Here is a 21,667-nt window from a genome sequence, read left to right as displayed (position 1 = left end):
GATTCACGTCCTGGGTGGGACAGAGCTGGACTCCTCCAGGTTTCAGCACTCAGAATGGCATGCAATTTAAAACTTATGAGTTGTTTATTTCTGGAATTTTCCACTTAATATTTTCCCACCACGGTTAACTGAAACCAGAGAAAAGGAAACCACGGATAAGGGGTGACCACTGTACTTCATTGAAAATAAATCTGCCTCATGGTGAAAGATCACATAACTAAAAGAAGAAAAGAAGTTCACAAGAAACTTAGAAGTCAGATGTTATCTTTCACATTGAAAGGTATTAATACCAAAAACTCTACCAATGTATTTCATCAAAACCATTAAAGCCAGAAAAGCAAGAGCTATTCCTCTCTCTCTCAGCAACAAATGAGTTCAGCAGTGCCAGAAGCTGCACTATTATCACCTGCAGCAGGAGAAACACTTGGTGACTCAAACATTCCCCTTGGATGTCAATTTTAAAATTAAAGAGCTCGTTTCTTTGGGAAGAAAAAAAGCAGAGAAACTTTTAAATTATCCCTTTAAACTTCAGGTCCGATAAATTAAAAACCATGTTGCCTTTTGGTCTCAATTTCAAAGTCAATTCCATTTCTTTTTTCCAAAATCATGAGTCATATCAAACGCCTTGTACCCAAGAAATTTACTCCCTGAAATTCATTCAATTAAGATTTATTGAGTGACCACAACCGAACAAACACCATCTGAATTCAACGAAGATGCTGAATTTTAACTTTATCTCCTCCTACCACTTCCATATTTATACTTGTAAACCTAGAATATTTTTCTCTCGACTTGAAAAATAAAAAGAGCAGCCAACAAATTTCACAGAGCGCAGCTCTTATGTCGAAACCGAATGAAAGAGAAAAATGGGTGTTCTCTACCCCGACGCCTCCTTCGTGACACTGCTTTTAAATGGTTTAGAATTGTTTAAATATCGACTGGTCTAAATATCAGACTAAGTCTTTACACGCTAAATGTTTATTTGCTATGGTAATGGAATAAAAAGTAGGGAATACAGTTAGCGTGTATGATTTACATCCTCAAACAAAGCCAAAGTTTTAAGCCAATGATTTCACACCGCTCCCCATTAACTTTTCATTCACTAGCTAACGAGAAATTGACAGGCTGAGATTTCGGATCGTTTTATTTCCCAGGCTCTCCCTCCGGCGGAGGCAGGAGAAAAGGGGCAGGGCGGAGAAAGAGGAGCACCAACAAGGGGCATGGTACGCTGCAAATACGACAGACAATCCTGAATGAGAGAGAATTACTATGAAGCAGACAGCAAAAGACTAGCTTTGCATTTTCAGCCGTCGGACTCTGCCGCAGAACTCAGCACTGCCTGCCAACGCAACGGCATCAGAGCAAATTATTAAACGCCACCCACAACCTTCCGCTCCAACCCCCGGGAAAGACTTGGTCCACCTCCGTGATGACACTGCTCGGCAGCGCGAGGGGCAGGGTAGCGCATGTCGAGCGAGCGAGGGCCACCGAGCGCAGGACGAGCCCTCGAAAGCTCCACGAGTTTCCCAAGCAGGGGTCCGAGCACGAAGCGCCCACCCGGCGCAGGCCGCACAGCCGCCGCTCCCCCGCACGGGGGTCCTCCGCCACGGGACGCTCCCCGAGCGAGCCCACCGCCCTCTGGCTCCAGAGCTCCCGAGGGACCGCCGCGGTCTCCGTGCCTGCGCCCCGCTCGAGACGAGACCAGCCGCCACCCCTCTCTGACCTGTCCCCGCGGGATCCCAGCCGGCAGCGCGACGCCTCCATCCCCACCGCTGCGGCGGAGGCAGCCACCGCCCGGCCCGCGACGCCGCCGCTAGGGTGGCAAGCCTGGACGGCAGCCGGCCCCGCCCCTGGCAACGCACCCCGCACTGTCGCCGCCGCCCATTGGCCCACGTGCCGCCGCCCCCTCCCATTGGCTCCGGCCGCCCGGCGCCGCGGGGGGGTTGCTAAGGGCGGAGGCGCGGCGGTGGGAGGTGCCCGCGCGGAGCGGGGCTGGCGCGGGGCGCGGCGCCGGGAGCGGCCCGAGGCCGGGAGCGTCTCCGCAGCGGGGCGGCCGGTCCGTCCGACCAGCCGCCCGTCCCCGCGCCTCTGCCGCCTGTACCCGGAGCCCACCCGGAGCGCTGCAACGTCGGGACTGTCGCAGCTCTGCCGGCTGCCTCGCAAACCCGTCCCTTCCCTGACACCAGGGCCTTGCTGGGAGCCCCGCTTGTCCCCTCTCCAGCGGCCACTCCCAGTTGAATGCATCTTTCCTATTGTTACCTGGCCTTGACTCAACGGAACAAAACTCCTCCACTCCAGCCCAAGCTTTTAGAGCATTCCAGACCTTCTCTACGGACTCTCCTGACAATCTTTTCCATTCCCTCTCTCTACAGCCTATGGACTGTCGGCAAACATCCACGTCCCACCTTGAGATCCGCTACGTAAATCTTGTCGCCAGCCATCACTTCCTTCCTCACCACCGACTTACACAAAGCTTTACGGTCCCCACAAAACATCCCGAGTTACCGCACACCGACTTCAGGCTACAGCATCCCGAGGTCAAAGTTGTTTCCACGTTGGTTTTGAATTCCTAAGAGGCATAGAACTTGGCACAAGCGAGGAGAGCAGAGCCCGGCCCCGCTGGGTCAGCCCCACCCACTGTGTAAGCCCGAGCACGGGTCATTATCTGTGCTTCAAATTCCCGTCTGTAAAATAAACAGAATTCCCCCCCCCTCCCCCCGCTTGTCGAGGTCGGCTGGACCTGACACAGTGGGTTCTTAAAGCTGAATGAATGGAGTTGAATGAGATGCTATTGGTATTGGGGAAAGGACAATAGAAACATGCTGTTGACCGGCAGTGCTGCATTAATTACAAGAAGGAGTATTCTCTGAAACGTTTCCACATTTATTTACGTACATTCCAAACAGTTATTACAAGAAATCATTTTCCCACCCTATTTAATATTTAGAGATTTCTTCTGTTGGAAATAAAAGAACACAGCAAACCGAAGTAACATACCTCTGACCCTCCAGCGCCCCTGAGCCACCGTATTCACTGCCACAGGCCTGCCGCCCCCTCCTCCTCTTGGCCTCTCAGCAGATGAGCCAGGTTGCAGAGGCCGCGGCGCAGCTACACAAAGTCACAGAATTTGTTTTGATTTTTTCCATCCATCAGGTCATAGAGGAAGCTGCCACTGAGCCTGACACAGAGTTAGTCCTCAGAAATGTGGCATGAATTAGTTTGAATGAGGTGACTAAAGGATTAACAAGGAGTGGTTAAAGGAAACGATTAAGAAAGGCCTGTGGAGGGGCAGTCAGAAGTAGGGTTCTCTAAAAGCTTTCTGCAACCACTTACTTACATACATTTTAAACAGTTCCCACAAGATATTTTAAAATTTTAAACAGTTAATACAAGAAAAACATGAAGTGAACGGTTTATGACTAAAAACTGTTTATGATATATAAAAAAGCAAATCTGGGAATTTAATTCCCTATGACTCCAGGCCTCTAGTTAAAATATCTTTATGTATTGACGTTATTGGTATTATTTCCATTTTATTCTATTGATGTGCTGTCTTGTGAGCCAGAAAAGTGACTTTAGCAACTCTGAAAACCAGCAATCAATTCCTTGAGATTACTGTTATTTGAGAAATCCAGTTAGTTTTGCACAAGGAACTGGCTTTTGCTCAGCTTCCCTCTCTCCCTGAGGTAAGTGAACAGGTGCCGCCGTCTCCTCCATGTGACCTTTATCCCGTACTTCTCCTCAGGGGTGTCTTGCACCAGAACAGGCCCAGGCTCCGGGCTCATGGGGGTCCTAGGGTGAGGGGAACAGCCTGGAAGGCTGTTTCCTCCCTGATCTGGGTCAATGGGCCGCTCCTTCACAGAAGATGACTCTGGGGTCAGGATATCAGGTGGAATGAACACAAACGGCAAGTTTTGAAGTTCATGTGCTGACAGCTCCCCCCAGCTCTGGGGACTGAGCATTGGAACTAAGGGTCTTCCGGAAGGGTCCTTTCCTGATTGATTGGGGCACTCTCTGGTTAAGGGGATCCCAAGTGCGGCTGAACTGGAAGAAGACTGTGGACTCTCAAATGTTAGATGTGGAAACTTGGAGGTGGTTGATTTTCGACTTGAATGTCTTGCCTGGTCTCGGTGATGACGTTTCCGCTTGGCTGGGAACCAGCTTTCTGCTGTTGCATCAAACTGAGGTGATACCTAAAGACCAAAAAAAAAAGGTGAGGGGAGCCAACAACCAAGTACAAACCTGAGGAAGGCAATTACTCCAATGGCCAGAATCCTAAATGGGGGCCCACTATGGTAATGGACACAAAACAAAAACATCTGTCTAATGGGATATTGATGGAAAGAGATATGAGCTTTGGGCCAGTCATTCAATCTGTCTGGCTTTCACTTTCCTCATGTGTAAGGAAGGGGACAATGCCTCTTCACTTTATCACACCAGACGGCTGCAACTTGTTTAAGTATCTTTAAACTGACGGCAGAGATCAGCAGTCCTACTCCCCACCGATCCCCAGCACCCAGCAGAGCGCCTGGCCCCAGGGAAGGCCCCCAGCAAAGAATGAATGGCCGAATGCAAGAATACTGAGCAAGACCACGTTTGGAAAGCAACTAGCATAGGGCCTGGCACATGATGAGTTCTCAAGAAATGTTCGTTTCTCCTCTCATCCCGAGGATTCTAACATTTAAGTTTCTTCTATGATCGTGAAGCGAGTATCACGGTTCTTCCAAGCCATCCCGAACAAGTTAGTTTATGAAGGACTCTACTCAGAGTTTCTGCTTTTTTCTGGCCCTTTTGCTGTCCTACTTCCCTGACATACAGCAGCCATATTCTCTCCCCAGGGCTTTTAAACTGTCCAAACATGACATATGCCATTCCTGTGGCTGTTCTTCAAGCTCAGTCCATTACACACTATGCAGAGCACCGCGCCAACCGCCTCTCACATGAAGCTCAGGGAACAGCCTCATTTGCACTCGTTCTGCCAGCTCCTGGGTAGTGAAACTCTTATAGTGATCTCTCTCTCAGGAATGGGGGGAAAGACTCCGATCCCAACCACACCATGCCTCAGTCTGAACTAAGAAAAGAAGATACGCCGGAGAAGATGGCTGATGATGGATCAAAGAGTACCTTACCTCCCTGTCCCTGCCCCCATGAATCTTCTTATTCTTTGGAGGCCCTGGCTCGAGGGGCAGAAGGGTCAGCATTGTGAGAAGCCTAACAGAGTAGAAGTCAAAGTAAGAATCCATGGCCTACCCAGGAAGTGATGGCGTTGTGGTCAATGGGCTTGCTGGGCACCTGTCTAGTGTGCGTGATTGGAAGCTGGGGAGATCCATAGTGGTGTTTGGGGCCCTCCAGTGGTTGGTGGTGGAATAGCAGCTGGGCTTTCTGGCAACTTTGGCGGCGTTTTCTTCTGGGAGGCATCAAGTGGTGAATAAAGAGCAGTTAGTAACCACATCGTGCTGGTTGTAGTCAGGTCAAGGGAGTGGCTCCAATTCCAACCCATGCCTGCAGAGAAGAAACAAACGGTGGGAGAAAGTAATTCTGATGATTCCCCAGCTTTTCCTCATCCCCTGCCAGCCAGTTCTACTCTCAGCTACCACCCCTACCTTGTGACTGTGGGTGCACAGCTTCCTGTACACACCATCAAGTAAAAACATGTGGTTCACATTCAATGACATTTGCTCAGTGGGCATTTATTGTGCAAGTGTTCAGCACCATGCTGGGCGGTGGGAATTTAAAGATGAATAACCATTTATTCTATGATCGTTTATTGAGTGCCAACCACTTGCAGAAACACAAAGGTCAGACTGTCCCTGCATTCAAAGAGCTGAGAGTCTAGCAGAGGGAGACAGACAATTAGAACAATGGGAAGAATGCTTCCACTCCTCCCAGGGGAGGCTTTCCAGAGAGGGTGATACCTGACCCGGGTGTGAGGGCTAGGGAAAGCCAAAGGCAGGGCGGGCACCGAGGAGCAGCACGTACAAAGGCAGACGCACAAAGGAGCACTGTGGATTCAGGAAATCACGGACTCCATATAGCTGGACACGGCGTACGGAAGATGAATGGCAAGAATTGAGGCTCGACGGGGAGTCAGGGTCGGGTCAGAAAACCACAGGCTATATGGTTTGGGCGTTAGCCCAGGTGGTCATTGAAGACTTTCAAGCAGAAGGGTATGATCACACTTGGATTTTTTTTAACTTTTTACCCTGGATAATTTTGAACACACACCAAAGCAGAGTGAATACTACAGTCAGCCCCATGTAGCCACCACCTAGCTCCAACCACCAGCAACCCATGGCCAATCCTGAACCATCCAGACCCCTATCCACTTCCCCACCCCTGTACTGTTTTGAATAAAATATTATATTCCTAGTTATTATGTCATTCCCATTAACACAACTAATATACATACATACATATATCTTAATATTATTAAATATCCAGAAGGGTTCAAATTTTCAACTGTCTCATAAATGTCATAATTGGTCTTTTGTTTGTGTTTGTCTTTTAGACAGATCATCCTGGCGACAGTGTGAAAGGAGAGACCACGTACCCTGGAAGTAGGGAGACCAGTTTCAGGAGGTTGCTGTGTTACCTAAGTGAGAATGATGGAGCCTGAACCCAGGTTGTCAGGGGAGATGGGAGGCTGGAGACAGAGGCAGGGTCAATAGGACCCACAAAGTAATAAAAAGTCTGAAAAAGTGGCCATTGAACCTAGTAACCAGATCAACTTTAGTAAGAGCTTTGACAAGGGAATGGTGGGACAGAGGTCTGAAAGCAATTCGCAGGGAGGTAAACGGGAGGTGCAGCTGAGCATCCTGGAAAGTCACACAACAGGGCAGATTGGTTCCACTATACATTCATAATTCATTCATTCAGTCAACAACAAAAAAGTAACATACTCTGACTGAGGTTACTAAGCAGTGGAGATACAAGTAAAGAAAAAAAGAAGAACAAACTCTCCACTAACATTTTTAGGGAGAACACAGGTAATAAATACATCTGTTTGTTCATTTATTCATTCAACAAATATTTATTGAGTGCCTACTGTGTGCTAGGTACTGTTCCAGGTGCTGGAAATATCCACCAGAGAACAAAATTAAATCCTTGTTTTCATGGCGCTTACATCCTAGTTGGAAAGTGATAAAAGGAACAGAGAAAAATCAAACAGGATAAGGCATTGAGCTGGGTGCTGTTTCAGACAGAGTTGTCAGGGAAGCCCATGTGAAAAAGTGATACTTGAGCAAAGACCTGAATGAAGAAAGGAGAACAAGCAAACAATAGAAAGATGTGAGTGAAGAATATTCCAGGCGAGGAGAATAGTCAGTGCAAAGACCACAAGGTGGGAAGACATCTGACTCGTTCAAGAAACAGTAAGATCAGCATGGCTGAGCCGGAGAGTGGTGGGAGATGAGAACCAGCTCAAATGACACAGGGCTTTACAGGTAAGGTTAAGGACTCTCGACTTAATTATTCTTAGCGTGATAGGAAGCCACTGAAAGGTTCTGGACAAGGAAGTGACATAATCTGATTTATACTTTCAAAAGGTAAGTCTAGGTGCTTTATGAGAAAAGGTGGGTTGGGGAGAGGTGGATGGAGAAAGGAAGCAGGGAGCCCAGTTAGAGGGCTGCTGTAGGAGTCCCTGGAGAGATGACAGCGGCAGGAACGGCTACAGTGAGAATGTTGAAATTAACCAGCCTCAAAGGACACACGTTGTTCAGCAATCTGACCATGTTTCCTCGATCAACTCGGTTTCCACAGATTATCTTAAAACTTTTCCACTTTCTTAAAAAAAACTTCTTAAAACTCCCCTTCTCGATAAATGACCTTACTTCTCACTTCACAAAGAATAAAGGAGACATCAAAGGAAATTCTCTCGTTTTCCAGAAATCAAACATACAAACCCACACAGCCCTGCACCCACCCTCTTTCTCTCTGCTGTAACTAGACGTCAGTCCCTTTTGCTGTCTAAGGTGCTCTCCTCTCGCTGTGCTTTGGAGCCGTCCTCACTCTGTATACCTTTCTTAGGCAATCATCTGCTCACATCTCAATAGCCACCTAGAAGCAGACGACGTAAGTATTTATATATTCAGCTTAAAATTCTCCATACCCAGGACCCATATATCCCACTGCCTACTTGACAACAGCTAGATGTCTCAAGTGCACCTCAAATTCAATACGTTTAAAACTGACTTCATGAACGAAAATTTCCCCTGCACCCCCTCCACTAAAGTGATCATCTTCCAGGGCCCTTGAATGGTATCATCATTCGTCCAGCTATGCAGCCAGAAAGCTTGACATTGGCCTTCCCCTCTCCAACCCAACACCAAGCCCTGTCAATACTCCCTCTTGAACGTCTTCAATAATGCCCCTTTCTCCCCTCTCTCTCTACCTCTCCCCACCCTCCTTCCCTGCCACTCTTCAAGTTCCAACAATTCTGGCCAGGAGAATTGCAGTAACCTAACTGGTCTACCCTAATCCACTCTGGCACCCCCTGCAGAGGGACCTTTTAAAAATGCAAATCTGATCTTGACTCACTACTACGGAAAATGTTTGATTTTTGGATAAGGACAGAACCCCTCAGTTATGGCTAAGGTCCTGCTTCCTCTGGCTCCAGCTTCGTCTCACACCACACTCCGTTGAGGTCTCTTAGCTCAAACCCCTCAGCTATCCTTCAGCCTTTGTCCACAACACGCTTCCTCCTGCCACACAGCGTTTGCACACATTATTCCCTCCGCTTTGAGGGTTTCCCTCCCTTCTTTGCATAAAGGCGTCCGATCTCAGACCAAGCTTTAGTTCATCAGAAAAGTCTTTCCCGACCTATCAAAGTCATCACTGACCTCTAACTTATCACTTCACAACTGTAGTTCTCTATTTGCTTATTTGATTCTTTGAAACGTCTGTGCTCCTCTCCTCCCATCAGGCAAGCTCAGGACAAAGGCTCTCCTCGCCACCGCGTCCTAGCGGGGCCTGGCACACAGTAGGTGCTAGACAAAATCTGCTGGGTAAGTGAATGAATACAGTGCTGCCTTATATAACAGACTGGCTGCGGCGAGGAGACAGATCAGTAGGTGAAGACTCGGAGCGGAGGTGGGGCGTAGGGAGTGGTGTAATTGTTTAAGATGGAGGGAACTCGAGCAAGATTACAAGCTGTCCTCAAAGAACTCTCCGTCCAGTCGGGGGACCAGACGACCGCAGTCGGGGGGAAACGGAGAACAATCTCTCCAATGAGGAAGCCGCCCAGGGTGGACTCGAGGGAGGTGGGGAGATGCCGAGGGGGGCGGAGAGCAGTGTCGCCGGGGTCACCCGGAGGCGACTGGGGGCGCAGGAGGGAGCAGGCCGAGGGCCGGCCCCGCATCCCCAGCCGCCCCCGCCGCCCCGCCGGCCCGGGCCCCGACCGCGTCGCCCCTCGAGCCGGCAGCCGCCCAGCCTTACCCGCCTGTGCGCCGCGCCGCTCCTCCCGGCCGCGCCGCGTTCGAGCCCCGAACGCGGAGACAGGGGCCGGCGCCGATTGGCGGCGCGCCGTCACGTGACCGCAACGCTCCGCCGGCGCCAATTTCAAACAGCGGAACAAACTGAAAGCTCCGGTGCCGACCCCACCCCCGGCCCCCGGCCCGCACCCCCTCCCCTCCCGGGATCCCCCGGGGTTCCCCACCCCTCCCGCACCGCTGGGGACCCGGCGGGCCAGGCGCGAGTCCTGCCCGGGGACCCGGCTCGGCCCCAGCTTGGAGGAGCCCGGACCCGCCCTAGGAGCCATAGCCCAGCGGCGGCTGCAGTCGGGAGGTGAGCGGGCCGGAGGCGTGGAGTCCAGGCCGGGCCTTGGCAGAGGCAGGAAGCAAGGTCTCAGGCGCCGAGGTCAGGGGGTCTAGCACCAGGGCGCAAGCAGGAGTGGAGGTCTGGGACCGCACGGGAAGGAGGTCTGAGCGGGGGTGCAAATTTTTTCTACATCCAGCCTCCTAGCCTTATCCTCACTTCTTTCCCAAAGCACCCCTTGGCTGGCCTTCCCTGGAAGTTTGACCTCTGCACCGTGCCCGCTGTCTTGGGAGGGCCAGCGTGGCAGACTGTGGCTGGGATGAAGATTGAGCTCATTCTGCATTAAATCAAAGACAAACCTGCCCACACACTCCCCTGCTCCCAGGTGCTCTCACCACTCTGCAACACTACCTCCACTCCACCCTTTTACAGAGCTCTTTTCCTGGTTCTTGAGAACCCGCTGAAGTTCCCCTGATCGGGATGGGGATGGGGTCAGAGGAGTCACTCTGGAAGTCTCCTGGGCTAGATAAAGTGTTCGCAATGATAGGAAAGAGGCTGGTCAGAGAGTGGAGAGGAAAATTAAGCCTTGGACCAGGAAGATATCTTTTGAGGGTGGGGAGGGAATAATAGTATCTACTGACTGATGGGGGGAGGGAGGGAGGCCTGAAGAGATAGGAGGTGGAAGTAAAACTGAGATTTGAAGGTAGAGGAAACCTAGATATAAAGGAAAGGGAGGAGGCAGGGTGGGGAGGGCCTGTGAACTCTGAGCAGACGGCAAGTGTCATATGAGTGTGACAGTCACTTTTAGGGAGATAGCAGATGTCCTAAAAAAGAGACAGCCCATTCCTCTGTCAAAGTACCTCTAAATGGCATTACACAATTTTACATAATGGTTGAGTATTCCATGTATCTATTAAAATCAACAAAGCACAATTTTTTTTACAGCTAAAACTTTTCCTTAACATTACAATACCACCTTAGCATACTGGTGATAGCACATTCATTAGTCAGGAGATAGGGATTATGGTCTTGGTTCTGGAAGAGAAATTAAGTAATACAGTAACTAACATGCTTAGAAAGTTAAATTATGAATAAGCACATGTAAGTACTAAAATGTCACTATATAAATATTTTGCAGATTGTGAAAGAAAAATGTACTTTTTTGAATCAATGCCAGGATAATAGCGAAACGTGAACTGAATGGCGCTGCTTAGCACTACGCAGTGCACAACCTGCACGACTTTACTTGGGCCTTGAATAGAGCGGTTTCCCTTTTATCTGAGATCTTGTGAACTGAGAGATGATTTCTTCAGCGATGGGGCAACAGTGCAGTAGGACAATCTGCCTTTCTCCTGTGATTCTACTCACACTGACTCTTATTTGTAAACTAAGATGATATAAAAATATGAGGGCTCTGTTCTAGAATGGATTATGGGATCAGAGTCTTGTCAGGACTCCTAATTGCCAAACGTCCTCCTGTTCCAGATTGCTAGCCAGTCACGGCAAGTGATCTGTGTTATAGCAGGCGGGAGGCGGGAATAGAGATTCCCACATTTTTATAACTGTCCCACTTGTTTCTGTAGCCAAACATTCTTAAGAGTCCAGAAGACCTTTGGCTGTGTTGACCTACATTCAACCCAATCCCGCTTTCCCCCTTTGAATTGCTTCTGTTTGCTTCAATTTTAGCTTTCTTTTGTCAGTAGAACTCATCTCCTTATTGTCTGAGGTGTCTCAGGGGGCCGGTGGGCTCGTGCTTCTGGTCCTAGGTAGAGGAACGCGTCTCTCTCTAACAGAACCTCCTTCTCAGCCTAACAAATCTCTGACATTCTGCTCCTCCTTGTACTTCCCAGAGTCCATGTTTGTGGTTCTCAATGGAGAGTGAAAGCACAGATTCATAATGAGAACCAGCCCCCGTCGGCCACTGATTCTCAAAAGACGGAGGCCGCCCCTTCCTGTGCAAAATGCCCCAGGTGAAACATCAGAAGAGGAGCCCAGGAAGCCCCCTGCCCAACAAGAGCCTGGTCAAGCGCAGGCCTCCAAGGAGGTGGCAGAGCCCAACTCTTGCAAGTTTCCAGCTGGGATCAAGATTATTAATCACCCTACCATGCCCAACACCCAAGTGGTGGCCATCCCCAATAATGCCGATATCCAGAGCATCATCACAGCATTGACCGCCAAAGGAAAAGAGAGTGGCAGCAGTGGGCCGAATAAATTCATCCTCATCAGCTGTGGGGGAGCCCCTACTCACCCTCCAGGACCCCAGCCTCAAGCCCAAACCAGCAATGATCCCAAAAGGACAAAAGTGATCACTGAGACCCTGGGACCAAAGCCTGCAGCTAGGGATATCAATCCTCCTAGACCAACTGGAGCGCTTCCTGGGCAGAGATGGGACAGCGGTGGTATGTGGTCTGGAGGTCAAAGGGGTGAGGACCCCAGGCTTTCCTCTCTGGTGGCAAGGACTGCTGTCCGTAATGTTGATACTTACAACAGACAGGTGTCTAGCCCGGACCAGGGGAAAGTCTTGTCTTTCTTCATCCTGAAACCCTGACCCAAATCCTTTGGGCACTGTCAAAAGTGTTGCAGTTATAATTTAGCGTATCTTTTGCCTTGTTTATATTGGAAAAGGATTTGTTTATTGTTTCTGTTTATCCTTCCCATTGACCAAATAAGGAAGTAAGAATCTTTCTCCATCTTGATAAAGCAGAAAACTGAAGCATGAGGCGGAAAAGCGAATTTCTTTGTGCAGATGATAACTCTTCTGTGAGGTTGCCTTGACTGCTCTCTAAGGCTCAGTCTGGCTCAGATTGAAAGGCAACTTGATCTATGCTCCTGAATTTTTCCTGAATTTCATAATGGGGGAGAATACCTGAGGGCTGCAACCGATTCTGCATGTGTTCCTTGTCCCTAAGGGTGGGGGTCTTGGAGAGGTGACCCCTAACCACCAATATTGATGGGCCTGTTGGGCATCAGATCAGGCAGCTAAGTGGCATCTTGGATTGTTTCCCCTCTAGCTGGCGGTGAGGCAGCAGGCTGCACTCTCGACAGCAGCTTGACCAACATCCAGTGGCTTGGGAAGATGAGTTCTGATGGGCTGGGCTCCTGCAGCATCAAGCAAGAGGAGAAGGAGAATTGCCACTTGGAGCAAAGTCAGATTAAGGTGAGCTCTTCTGTGACGCACTAGGGACATCCTCTGGTGCAGGGAATTTCTAAGACAGGGAATGGACTAAGTGGCCTGTGGAGCAGAATTTCTAGGTTCTGGTGTTAGCACTTATGCACTAATTCTGTGTAACTTTTGAGCTACCTTCCTGTCTGGGATCTTTCTCCCCACATCTGTGAAATTTCCTTGAGGGCAGATTCCTCTTGCTCTCTGTATTCTGTCAGCACTGACTTTAGTACTCTGCCATAGGTAGGTACTTAGTAGGTATTCAGGAAAACGTGAAGAAGTCTTAGTTTGGAAAGCAACTTGAACTTTAAAGAGGCATTCCACAGTATGAAAGGAATACAGCATTTTTAACAGGATAGTTTTATTAGAAGATATATTAATATCAAATAAAGTGAGTTAGATGTGAATTTTAAATACTTTCCCAGCAATCAGAATTGATTTGACCCAGTCGTGTGGCCTGGCTTGTTTTTCACAGTTGCCACACACCTAGATTCTGCTGTATATACCTTTTAATCATTCATTCAACAGCCTTTAAAAGTGAGTTACATGGACATGTACATAAGTAAAAATCAAGCTGTTCTTAAAACTTGTGCACTTTATAAAGTTACAGCTCAATTTTTTTAAATGTGAATGATCAGATCTTTGCCTAAGACTTAGCCAGACGTGTGCTTTGCAGACATTTGTGTCTTACTCTTGGAAATAGTTCTCTCATACAAACGTTGAAAGGAGTTGGGTTTATGCACATGTGCATCAGGAGTAGGAATCAGACTAAGACCCAGGTGTGAAAAATGGGTATGGTTTTCGTATAAAATCAGTGCTTTAAGAATCATAATATATACCCAAAGTTTTCTGAGAGGTTTCAGTTTGCAAAGACTGGACTTCTGCTTATTATTGGGCAGTATCTTCAAGAAAATGAATGATAGAGCAGTGGTTCCACATTGTCTAGGGACTGGACTAGATCATCTCTAAGACCCTTCCTAATCCTTAAATTTTATTTTATGGCATAGTGGTCTCGATGAGTTTGTTTTTAGCATGATTCCATGGGATAAAAGGTTTCTCTAGGGGATGTTGTTCAAGGTGGGGCCAGGGGAAGTCTCATGAACTCTTCCATGTCATTCCCTTGTCTCTTTCCCTTTGGCTTCTCCTAACCCTCAGGTTGAGGAGTCGCCGGGAGCATCAGCATCCTGGCAGGACTCCATGTCTGAGCGGCCGCCATACTCTTACATGGCCATGATACAATTCGCCATCAACAGTACCGAGAGGAAGCGCATGACCTTGAAAGACATCTACACTTGGATTGAGGACCACTTCCCTTATTTTAAGCACATTGCCAAGCCAGGCTGGAAGGTACTATGTTCTTTAACAAGCAGTCGAGGTCGCTGTGGCCCGCCAGTTTGTCTGCACTGGCTTGCGGCGGTCTATGTGCGGTGCTCTGAGGGAGCGGTTAAATGCAAAGGATGCTAGAACTATAACAATGGTATCTTTTGGATTGTGACTCAATCCTGCTGAATCCAGGTAAAATCATCCGAAAGAGCGCTGCCACCACTTCATCCGTCGTTACCCAAGGTTTATGGAGATTCTTCAGCGTAGCACTAAGCCCACTTGTGCCACATTGAACAGCAGCTGGAGTGACTAAGTAGCTTTATGAAAAAATCTTAATGAAAAAGAAACGCTGTCTGTGAGCCTCATGACCCAAGATTCACCTCCTGTAATGTCACACATCATCTCTAGAAGGCAGGGATTCTCTCTTCCTTTTATTCCCGGGGACACTGAGATACTGGGAGTCATCGTAGCTCACACTACAATGTCAGAGCCACACTTAGGTCTTCTGACAGACACTCAATTCCAAGCCAAGGTTTTTCTGTTTTGTTTTCCCCACAGTAGAACTCTTAACTTCACACACATACCTCAACTAAATTTCCTAGTTTCTTGATTTCTTAACCCACCGCTCTTGCTATTGATTATTGCTTTACAGTCTCACTCCAATTTCCTAGCCCCTGACAGCTATCTAGGTCTTTTCTTTATCACCAACCTGAGAAATGGCACCCGTCCTTATCCTCATTGGATAGATGGGTTTGTGGCTCCGGGGGCCGGCTCTGCAGTGTGGAGTGTCAGGGAGAAAGTTGCCAATAGGCAAGGTTGAAACACCAAAGGTGATGTTTCTGAAGCTAAAGTACCTGACAACCGGTTGTCTTTCTCTCCTTTCAGAATTCCATTCGCCACAACCTTTCTCTCCATGACATGTTTGTTCGGGAGACATCTGCCAATGGCAAGGTCTCCTTTTGGACCATTCACCCCAGTGCCAATCGCTACTTGACATTGGACCAGGTGTTTAAGGTGAGCGTCCTGGTCTCATCTCAAGAGGGCCGGAGCTGGAGGTCATAATATCCATCTCAGAGGGAAACAAATCCTCCTGTGATGATCTTACATGATCAGGGCAGAGAGAGAAGCCAGCCAGCCTAGGTGATTTGCATAAAACTTGCTGAATTAGGTATAGTTGACAGACTCCAAATGGCACACTGACGGGCCATGCCAGGCCATGGAGAGCACAGCTCTGGTCCAAATAGAGGACTTCCTGGGGCAGTGCTTCCCTAACTGCCTTGTGGATAAGAATTGCCTGGGATGCTTGTTGAAATACAGCCCCCTAGGCCCTCTCTTGGGGCTTCTGATCCAGTGGGTCTGGGATGACCCAGCAATAAGTATTTTTAAGAAGTGTCTCAGCTGATTCTTGCAGAAAGTGTCTGGAAAAGCTTGTTCTAAAAAAACCCTGTGTTAGGCTGGAGACCAGAAACTGAGCCACCAGAGCGTCTGTTCAGAATGATTGTTTGGGGATTTCAGAGTGCCCACAGGCTGCTGGTAGCCACAGCCGCTCTCCTGGGAGGGACATTTGTCCAGGGCGACCCTCAGCATCAGTCAGGAATAGGTATTTTTCCCAGGTCAGATTTCTGGTCAGACTGACCACGCTGGTGGTAACTTCATCTCATTTCTCTCCCACAATGCCTGACCGCCACCAGCCACTGGACCCAGGGTCTCCACAATCGCCCGAGCACTTGGAATCAGTAAGGTTCTTTCCCTCTGGCTCGGGGCTTGGCCTTGTCTTCCTTTCACTGCTCAGCATGGCTTTAGTGGACAGGGATAAGGCAGGAAGCAGGGGAAGGGAGCCTGTGGCCTCTGCCAGCCCTAAACACGGGGCAGCCCGAGCTGCTGGGAGTGAGCAGTTTGTGACCGCACCTCACCTCCCCAGGAGCAGGGCTCACACCCACTTCTCCCCCGCCACGGGCATCATGAAGGTGCCCTGAGCAGAGGAGGGCGTGGCGGGGACACGCCCTGGGCTTGGTGCTGCGAGACAGCAACCACGAATGCATGGCACAGGCCTTGCAGGCGGCAGTCTCTCCTCTCACTTTTCTACCTGGTTTTCTTTGCCACTCATAGAGCCACATGCTTTAGCATCCCCTGGGGGTGGTGAGGACACATGGATGAGGCGGTAGGGCCGTCCTGCCATCGTACGTCTGAGTGCTGGCCACCTTTTCCCACTAACAAGGCTCTGGAGACAGTGCTCACCTGCATCCACACCCCAAACCGGCTTTTTCTTTCTGGGCTGTCAGTTAGCTCAGTGCCCAGTACCAGAGCGGCTGGTGGGTTCTCCTGCCTCCTCCCCTGCCTTATTAACCCAGGTTTCTTTCTCTCCCCACCTGCACAAGCAGCAGCAGAAACGACCCAATCCTGAGCTCCGCCGGAACGTGACCATCAAAACTGAACTCCCGCTGGGCGCACGTTAGTATGGGAGAGCGGGCCTCAGGCCTCGTCCTTGTTCTGGGGGCATGGCTTTAGGGAGTCAGACTCCGGGATTCTGGCCCAGCTCAAAAGGATCTGAGCCCAGAGAAGGAGAGCAAAGCTCCTGGGATTGAGAAGGGGCGTGTCCCCGGACCCCTGCTCCTCATCTCTCCCGTTTCTTCCCAGGGCGGAAGATGAAGCCACTGCTACCACGAGTCAGCTCATACCTGGTGCCCATCCAGTTCCCGGTGAACCAGTCACTGGTGCTGCAGCCCTCGGTAAAGGTGCCATTGCCCCTGGCAGCTTCACTCATGAGCTCAGAGCTTGCCCGCCATAGCAAGCGAGTCCGCATTGCCCCCAAGGTAAGTGGCTTCTGTTTTTCTCTGAGGATTAAAAGTGTTGGATCTACAACGTGCAGAGTACTCTGCTAAGTGTTCCTTGAGAAGCTTATAAATCTAGTTGGCTAGACAAGGCATAAACACATAGGAAAATTTAAGAGCATTTTAAGAGCTAAAAAGGAATTTGCATTACAACGTAAGTGGTGTCAGATGGCCCATAAATACCTGATGAGTTTGTAAGAATTCGGATGAGGGTGATTCCAGTAGATGGGCTGGGTTGGTTAAAGAAGAGTTCACAAGGGAAGTGGGTTTTAGAAAGAAGTAGGTTTGGGTAAGCAAACAGGTGTGGAGAGAGCATTCTCACGCTGATACCACTGAGGCAGGAAATGCCAGTTTGTACCATAACAGTAGAGTGATTGGCCCAGGCTAACTTGGGTTTCTCAGCCTCCAAACTATTGACATTTAGGGCAGGCTAACTCTTCGGGGGGTGGGGGGCATGGGGGGTGCTGTCCTGTGCACTGAAGGCTATCTAGCAGCATCCCTCGTCTCTCCCCGCCAAACGCCAGGAGCACGCCACCATGGTGACAATGAAAACGTCTCCAGATGTGGCCAAATGTCTCCTGGGGGAGGGGGGGAGGAATCATCCCTGGGTGAGCATCAGTGGTCTACCTGGAGGGGAAGGTGTGGAGGGTAAGTTAAGACCATATGGTGATGGGCTTGACCCTGTAGAGAAGAGTTTGTGAGCAGCAGCTGACCTGTAACAAAGTAGAGGATAGGACCCCCTGGCCCCCTCAGTGAGATGGAAATACCTGGGCTCTGGAGTTTAGAAAGACATGAGTTTGCTTTTATTTTCTTTATTTAAAAAATATTTTTTAAATATACATAAAATTGTACATACCAACATATATAATTTTACATAAATGCGTGGATGTGACTGTAGCGTGTGTACTATTTTGTTTTAATGCAGTCTTTTTTCCCCCTTTTCTTCTTTTTTGCCTCCCTTCCCCTCACCTTCACCCAGTCCCCCCTGCTCCCCATGATAACCCATGTTGACAATTCAGTATGCATTCTCCGTATTTTATCCACGCTCTTAGTGTAATATACATATGTACACAGTCATAGCCGTTTTATATACACATGCAACGCACAGACCATGGAAAGTGGCATCGTATTACACACACTTTTCTGCCTCATGGAAGTTCTTCCAAGTCACTTGGCAGAGCTCTCGGTCATTGTTTTTTAATAGCCACATGATATTCTGTGGTGTGGCTATGCCGTAAATTTTCCAACCATTCCACTTTTATAGGCACATTTTGTTTCTAGTTTTTTTGCCCTATGAACAACATTGCAATAAATATCTTTGCAAGTATCTTTCTTAATAGTGCTTTTGCTTCTATGAGATAGAGTCCCAGACATGAGATTGCTGAGTGGAAAGGTATTTTAAATCTTACTAAATATTGCTAGATTGGTTTCCAAAAAATCTGTGATAATTCACATTTCCACCAGCAATATGTGGTAAGACCTATATCTTTGCCGGGAATTGGTATTATTAGTCTTTTAAATATTTGCCCATCTACTGTATATAAATGATTTCTCCTTGTTTCATTTTATCATTCTTTGCTTATCAATAAGTGAGCACCCTCTCATTACGTTTGGTCACTTGGAATTTATGAGATGCTTATTTATGGACATTGCCCATCTTTCTATAAGGTTTTGTTAATAATTTGTGAGTTTGTTATTAAAATATTAACCTCTGTCTTTTACGCCAAAGATATTTTTTTACTTCTGTTGTTTGTTTCTTAACTTCGTTGATGGTATCTCTTGCCACAGTGAGATTTTAAATTTTTATATAGTCAAATATGTCTCTCTTCTCTTTTACAGCTTCTGGGTTTCCAGTCTTGGTTAAGAAGGTCACCCCCACCCTCAGATTGTACATGTAGTCTCCTAGATTCTCTTTCAGGATTCGTATGGTTTTAATTTTTCTGTTTACATCTTTGTGTATGGTATAAAATAGACAATTTTATTTTCTCTGTCTTTTACCCCTGGAATTGAACTACCATCTTCATCATATATTCTCATATTAAATAGTTTTTAAGACTTAAAAAAGACAAAAAAGAGGATCAGTACCAGCATGTCACTTATCTTTGTCATGCTCTTGTGCCCCGCCTGTGACTGGGTTCACTCGCAAGGCCGTGAGAGCTCCCTTTCACCTCATCCCTGCTTCCCTTTCAGGTGCTGCTGGCTGACGAGGGGGCAGCCCCTCTGCCCACCGCAGGACCAGTGACAGAGGAGGGACTCCTGCTGGGAGAAGGGCTGTCTCCTCTGCTTCCGGTTCAGTCCATCAAGGAGGAAGAAATCCAGCCTGGGGAGGAAACACTGCACTTAGGGAGACCCATCAAAGTAGAGAGCCCGCCCCTGGAAGAGTGGCCCTCGCCGTGCCCATCTGTCAAAGAGGAACTGTCTCACTCCTGGGAAGATTCGTCCCACTCTCCCACCCCAAGGGCCAAGAAGTCCTACAGTGGGCTCAAGTCCCCAGCCCGGTGTGTCTCTGAAATGCTGGTGATTAAGCGAAGGGAGAGGAGGGAGATGAGCCGGTCCCGAAGGAAACAGCATCTACTGCCTCCCTGTCCGGACGATCCCGAGCTGCTCTTCTCCGAGGGCCCCGGGACTTCCCGACAAGCCCCAGAGTCTGCTCTCCCGGCAGAGTCCTCCGAGCCTGCCTCTCAGCTGGGCTACTCCCAGGAGGAGGGAGGACCTTTTAAGACACCCAGTAAGGAGACGCTGCCCATCTCCTCCACCCCGAGCAAGTCTGTCCTCCCCATGACCCCCGAATCCTGGAGGCTCACACCCCCAGCCAAAGTGCGGGGGCTAGATTTCAGCCCAGTCCGGACCCCCCAGAGTGCCTTTGGCCCCCTGCCTGACTCCCTGGGGCTGACAGATCTCAGCACCACCCCACTGAAAAGTATCCCCCTCTTTGACTCACCCCGAGAGCTCCTCAATTCTGAGCCCTTTGACCTCACCTCTGACCCCTTCTGCAGCTGCTCCCCCTCACATATGGAAGTCCCCAAGCCAGGCTCTCCTGAGCCACAGGTTGCCAGCCTTTCAGCCAACCGTTCTCTGACAGAAGGCCTGGTTCTAGATACAATGAATGACAGCCTCAGTAAGATCCTGCTGGACATCAGCTTCCCTGGCCTGGAGGAGGACCCACTGGGCCCTGACGGTGTCAGCTGGGCTCAGTTCATTCCCGAGCTGCGGTAGAGACGTGACCTTGCCCTCGCTGCTTAAGCTGTCCACTCGTGCTCGTGTGGCTGGGCCGTCCGAGTCCTCTGAGTGGGAACAGCAGGCAGGGGCCGTCCACTCCACTGGCCCCATTGTGCCTGGTTATGCCGAGGCAGATGCCACGCCATAGCTGCCACTGGGCACTCTGCGAGCAGCGAGGTCCTGGTGACCAATCTCTGCCACCCTATGCTCCCCGAGAGAATCTGACCCCTCACGCTCCCTGCTAGGAACTGAAGGGTGGGAACAGCAAAGACAAGGGTGAAAAGAGATTAGGAGCTCCCCAAACTGCTTGCATCTGTGCTTAGCAGTCTCCCACCTTCCCTGCCTCTTGTAGGGTGGCCCTTGTAAATAGTGTATATTCTCCAAATTATCCTCTAATTATAAATGTAAGCTTATTTCCTTAGATCATTATTTAGAGACTGCCAGAAGGTGGGTAGGATGACAAGGGGTTTCAGTTTGCTTCTGTTCCTTGCTTTGAGTTCCTAGAGAAGGGAGGACCTGCAGTGCATGGTTTCTTCCAGGCCCAAGGTACCCGCCTCAAGAGTTCTTTACTCTAGGCACCCAGACAAGTGGGTCTGCTTCCAGGGTCCCTCTTAGGACCCCTCCTACCCACCTCCCCGTGTTTCCAAGTCAGCTTTCCTGCAAGAAGAAATCCTGGTGAAAAGGGCTCTTGTAATGGGTCAAGAGTTGAATTTGGGGTGGGGGAACGGGTGCATCTGAAGCAGAGTGTGGGTCCCAGATGTATGCCCATGAGATGTTTCTCTGATAACGTCCCTAATCATGCCAGAGAGACTAGCATTGATGAGAACTTGGCCCGAGGCTTGAGGAGGCTGGAAGGGCCCTGATCTGCCTGGCTTCCTTAGCTTGCACCTCAGCTTTGCAAAGAGCCACCTAGGCCCCAGCTGACTGCATGCGTGTGAGTCAGCTCCAGAACACTACTGTAGCTACCTACTCAATAAAGTCCAGGGTGGACATGCTGGTGTCTGTCATGTGTTGCCGTTTGGTCCCTAAGGCATAAGGAGGGGTTGGAAAAGAAAGTGGGTGATGATGAAGATGGTGGTAATGAGGGAAAGGCAGGGCACTTGAAAGAGAGTGCGAAGGGCTTTAGCTTGGTCCCACCTGCAGAGGCACACATCCTTTCTGACACAGACAGTGGCAGTTTTTCCAATGCTGGTTCTGCACAGCTGACCTCTTTTTGGGACCTCTGCATCTGCTGGTTACCTTAGGCCTTTTAGAGCTCCCCAATAAGGGAAGGCCGACACAGGGGTAGACCTCCCCCACCACCCCTGAACTTTGGGGAAGGATGAGTCCAGTTACAGGGGCCTCATGACCACCTCCATGCCCACCCCAAGGCCGGGAAGCC

At 49.4% G+C, this 21,667-nt stretch overlaps 3 protein-coding genes across 15 annotated transcripts in view; 1 reads left to right on the top strand and 2 right to left on the bottom strand.

Annotated features, from left to right (window-relative positions):
• TULP3 (TUB like protein 3) overlaps nt 1–2,688 on the bottom strand; it is a 62,737-nt gene extending 60,049 nt beyond the window's left edge. For 2 of the 6 annotated variants that reach the window (XR_011540260.1, XR_011540261.1), the window contains exon 1: nt 1,724–1,885. Coding sequence is in view for 1 of the 6 variants with exons in the window: in XM_070620497.1 (XP_070476598.1) it covers nt 1,724–1,764 (41 nt within the window). In the remaining 5 variants the exon portion in view is untranslated. Of the gene's footprint in view, nt 1–1,723; nt 1,919–2,259 lie in introns of those variants that run through there. The other 4 variants (XM_070620499.1, XM_070620498.1, XM_070620500.1 and 1 more) reach the window with 4 other exon arrangements.
• Nucleotides 2,689–2,862: 174 nt separating this feature from the next.
• Nucleotides 2,863–9,519, bottom strand: RHNO1 (RAD9-HUS1-RAD1 interacting nuclear orphan 1). Its single transcript, XM_070620496.1, has 3 exons — nt 9,433–9,519; nt 5,251–5,502; nt 2,863–4,193 (listed from the first exon to the last, which is right to left on the bottom strand). The coding sequence occupies exons 2-3, from the start codon at nt 5,416–5,418 to the stop codon at nt 3,636–3,638; spliced, it is 726 nt and encodes a 241-aa protein (XP_070476597.1). The 5' UTR covers nt 5,419–5,502; nt 9,433–9,519; the 3' UTR covers nt 2,863–3,635.
• FOXM1 (forkhead box M1) lies at nt 9,517–21,276 on the top strand. 8 transcript variants are annotated; one of them, XM_070620490.1, is made up of 9 exons: nt 9,517–9,780; nt 11,601–12,149; nt 12,762–12,907; nt 14,069–14,260; nt 15,122–15,250; nt 15,928–15,972; nt 16,618–16,687; nt 16,874–17,049; nt 19,258–21,276. In XM_070620490.1, exons 2-9 carry the CDS (start codon nt 11,648–11,650, stop codon nt 20,281–20,283), a joined length of 2,286 nt encoding a protein of 761 aa, XP_070476591.1. In that variant the 5' UTR covers nt 9,517–9,780; nt 11,601–11,647; the 3' UTR covers nt 20,284–21,276. The 8 variants fall into 8 exon arrangements, with proteins under 8 accessions (XP_070476591.1, XP_070476590.1, XP_070476592.1 ...); XM_070620489.1 differs by having other exon boundaries at nt 9,522–9,780; nt 16,615–16,687; XM_070620488.1 differs by having other exon boundaries at nt 9,525–9,780; nt 11,601–12,173.
• The last annotated feature ends 391 nt before the right edge of the window (nt 21,277–21,667 follow it).

Source organism: Equus przewalskii, chromosome 5, assembly GCF_037783145.1.
Source record: "Equus przewalskii isolate Varuska chromosome 5, EquPr2, whole genome shotgun sequence".
In the NCBI taxonomy this organism is placed as follows: domain Eukaryota; kingdom Metazoa; phylum Chordata; class Mammalia; order Perissodactyla; family Equidae; genus Equus; species Equus przewalskii.
This window is presented reverse-complemented; position numbering and strand designations above follow the sequence as displayed.

Excerpts from the sequence above, each read along its gene's own strand:
- RHNO1 (XM_070620496.1), bottom strand. The coding sequence starts at position 5,418 with ATGCCTCCCAGAAGAAAACGCCGCCAAAGTTGCCAGAAAGCCCAGCTG. Across the intron at positions 4,194-5,250 it reads ACAACGCCATCACTTCCTGG|GTATCACCTCAGTTTGATGC; the intron begins GTAGGCCATGGA and ends TTTGGTCTTTAG.
- FOXM1 (XM_070620487.1), top strand. The coding sequence starts at position 11,648 with ATGAGAACCAGCCCCCGTCGGCCACTGATTCTCAAAAGACGGAGGCCG. Across the intron at positions 12,174-12,761 it reads GTGGTCTGGAGGTCAAAGGG|CTGGCGGTGAGGCAGCAGGC; the intron begins GTGAGGACCCCA and ends TTTCCCCTCTAG. Across the intron at positions 15,973-16,614 it reads CGCCCGAGCACTTGGAATCA|CAGCAGCAGAAACGACCCAA; the intron begins GTAAGGTTCTTT and ends CACCTGCACAAG.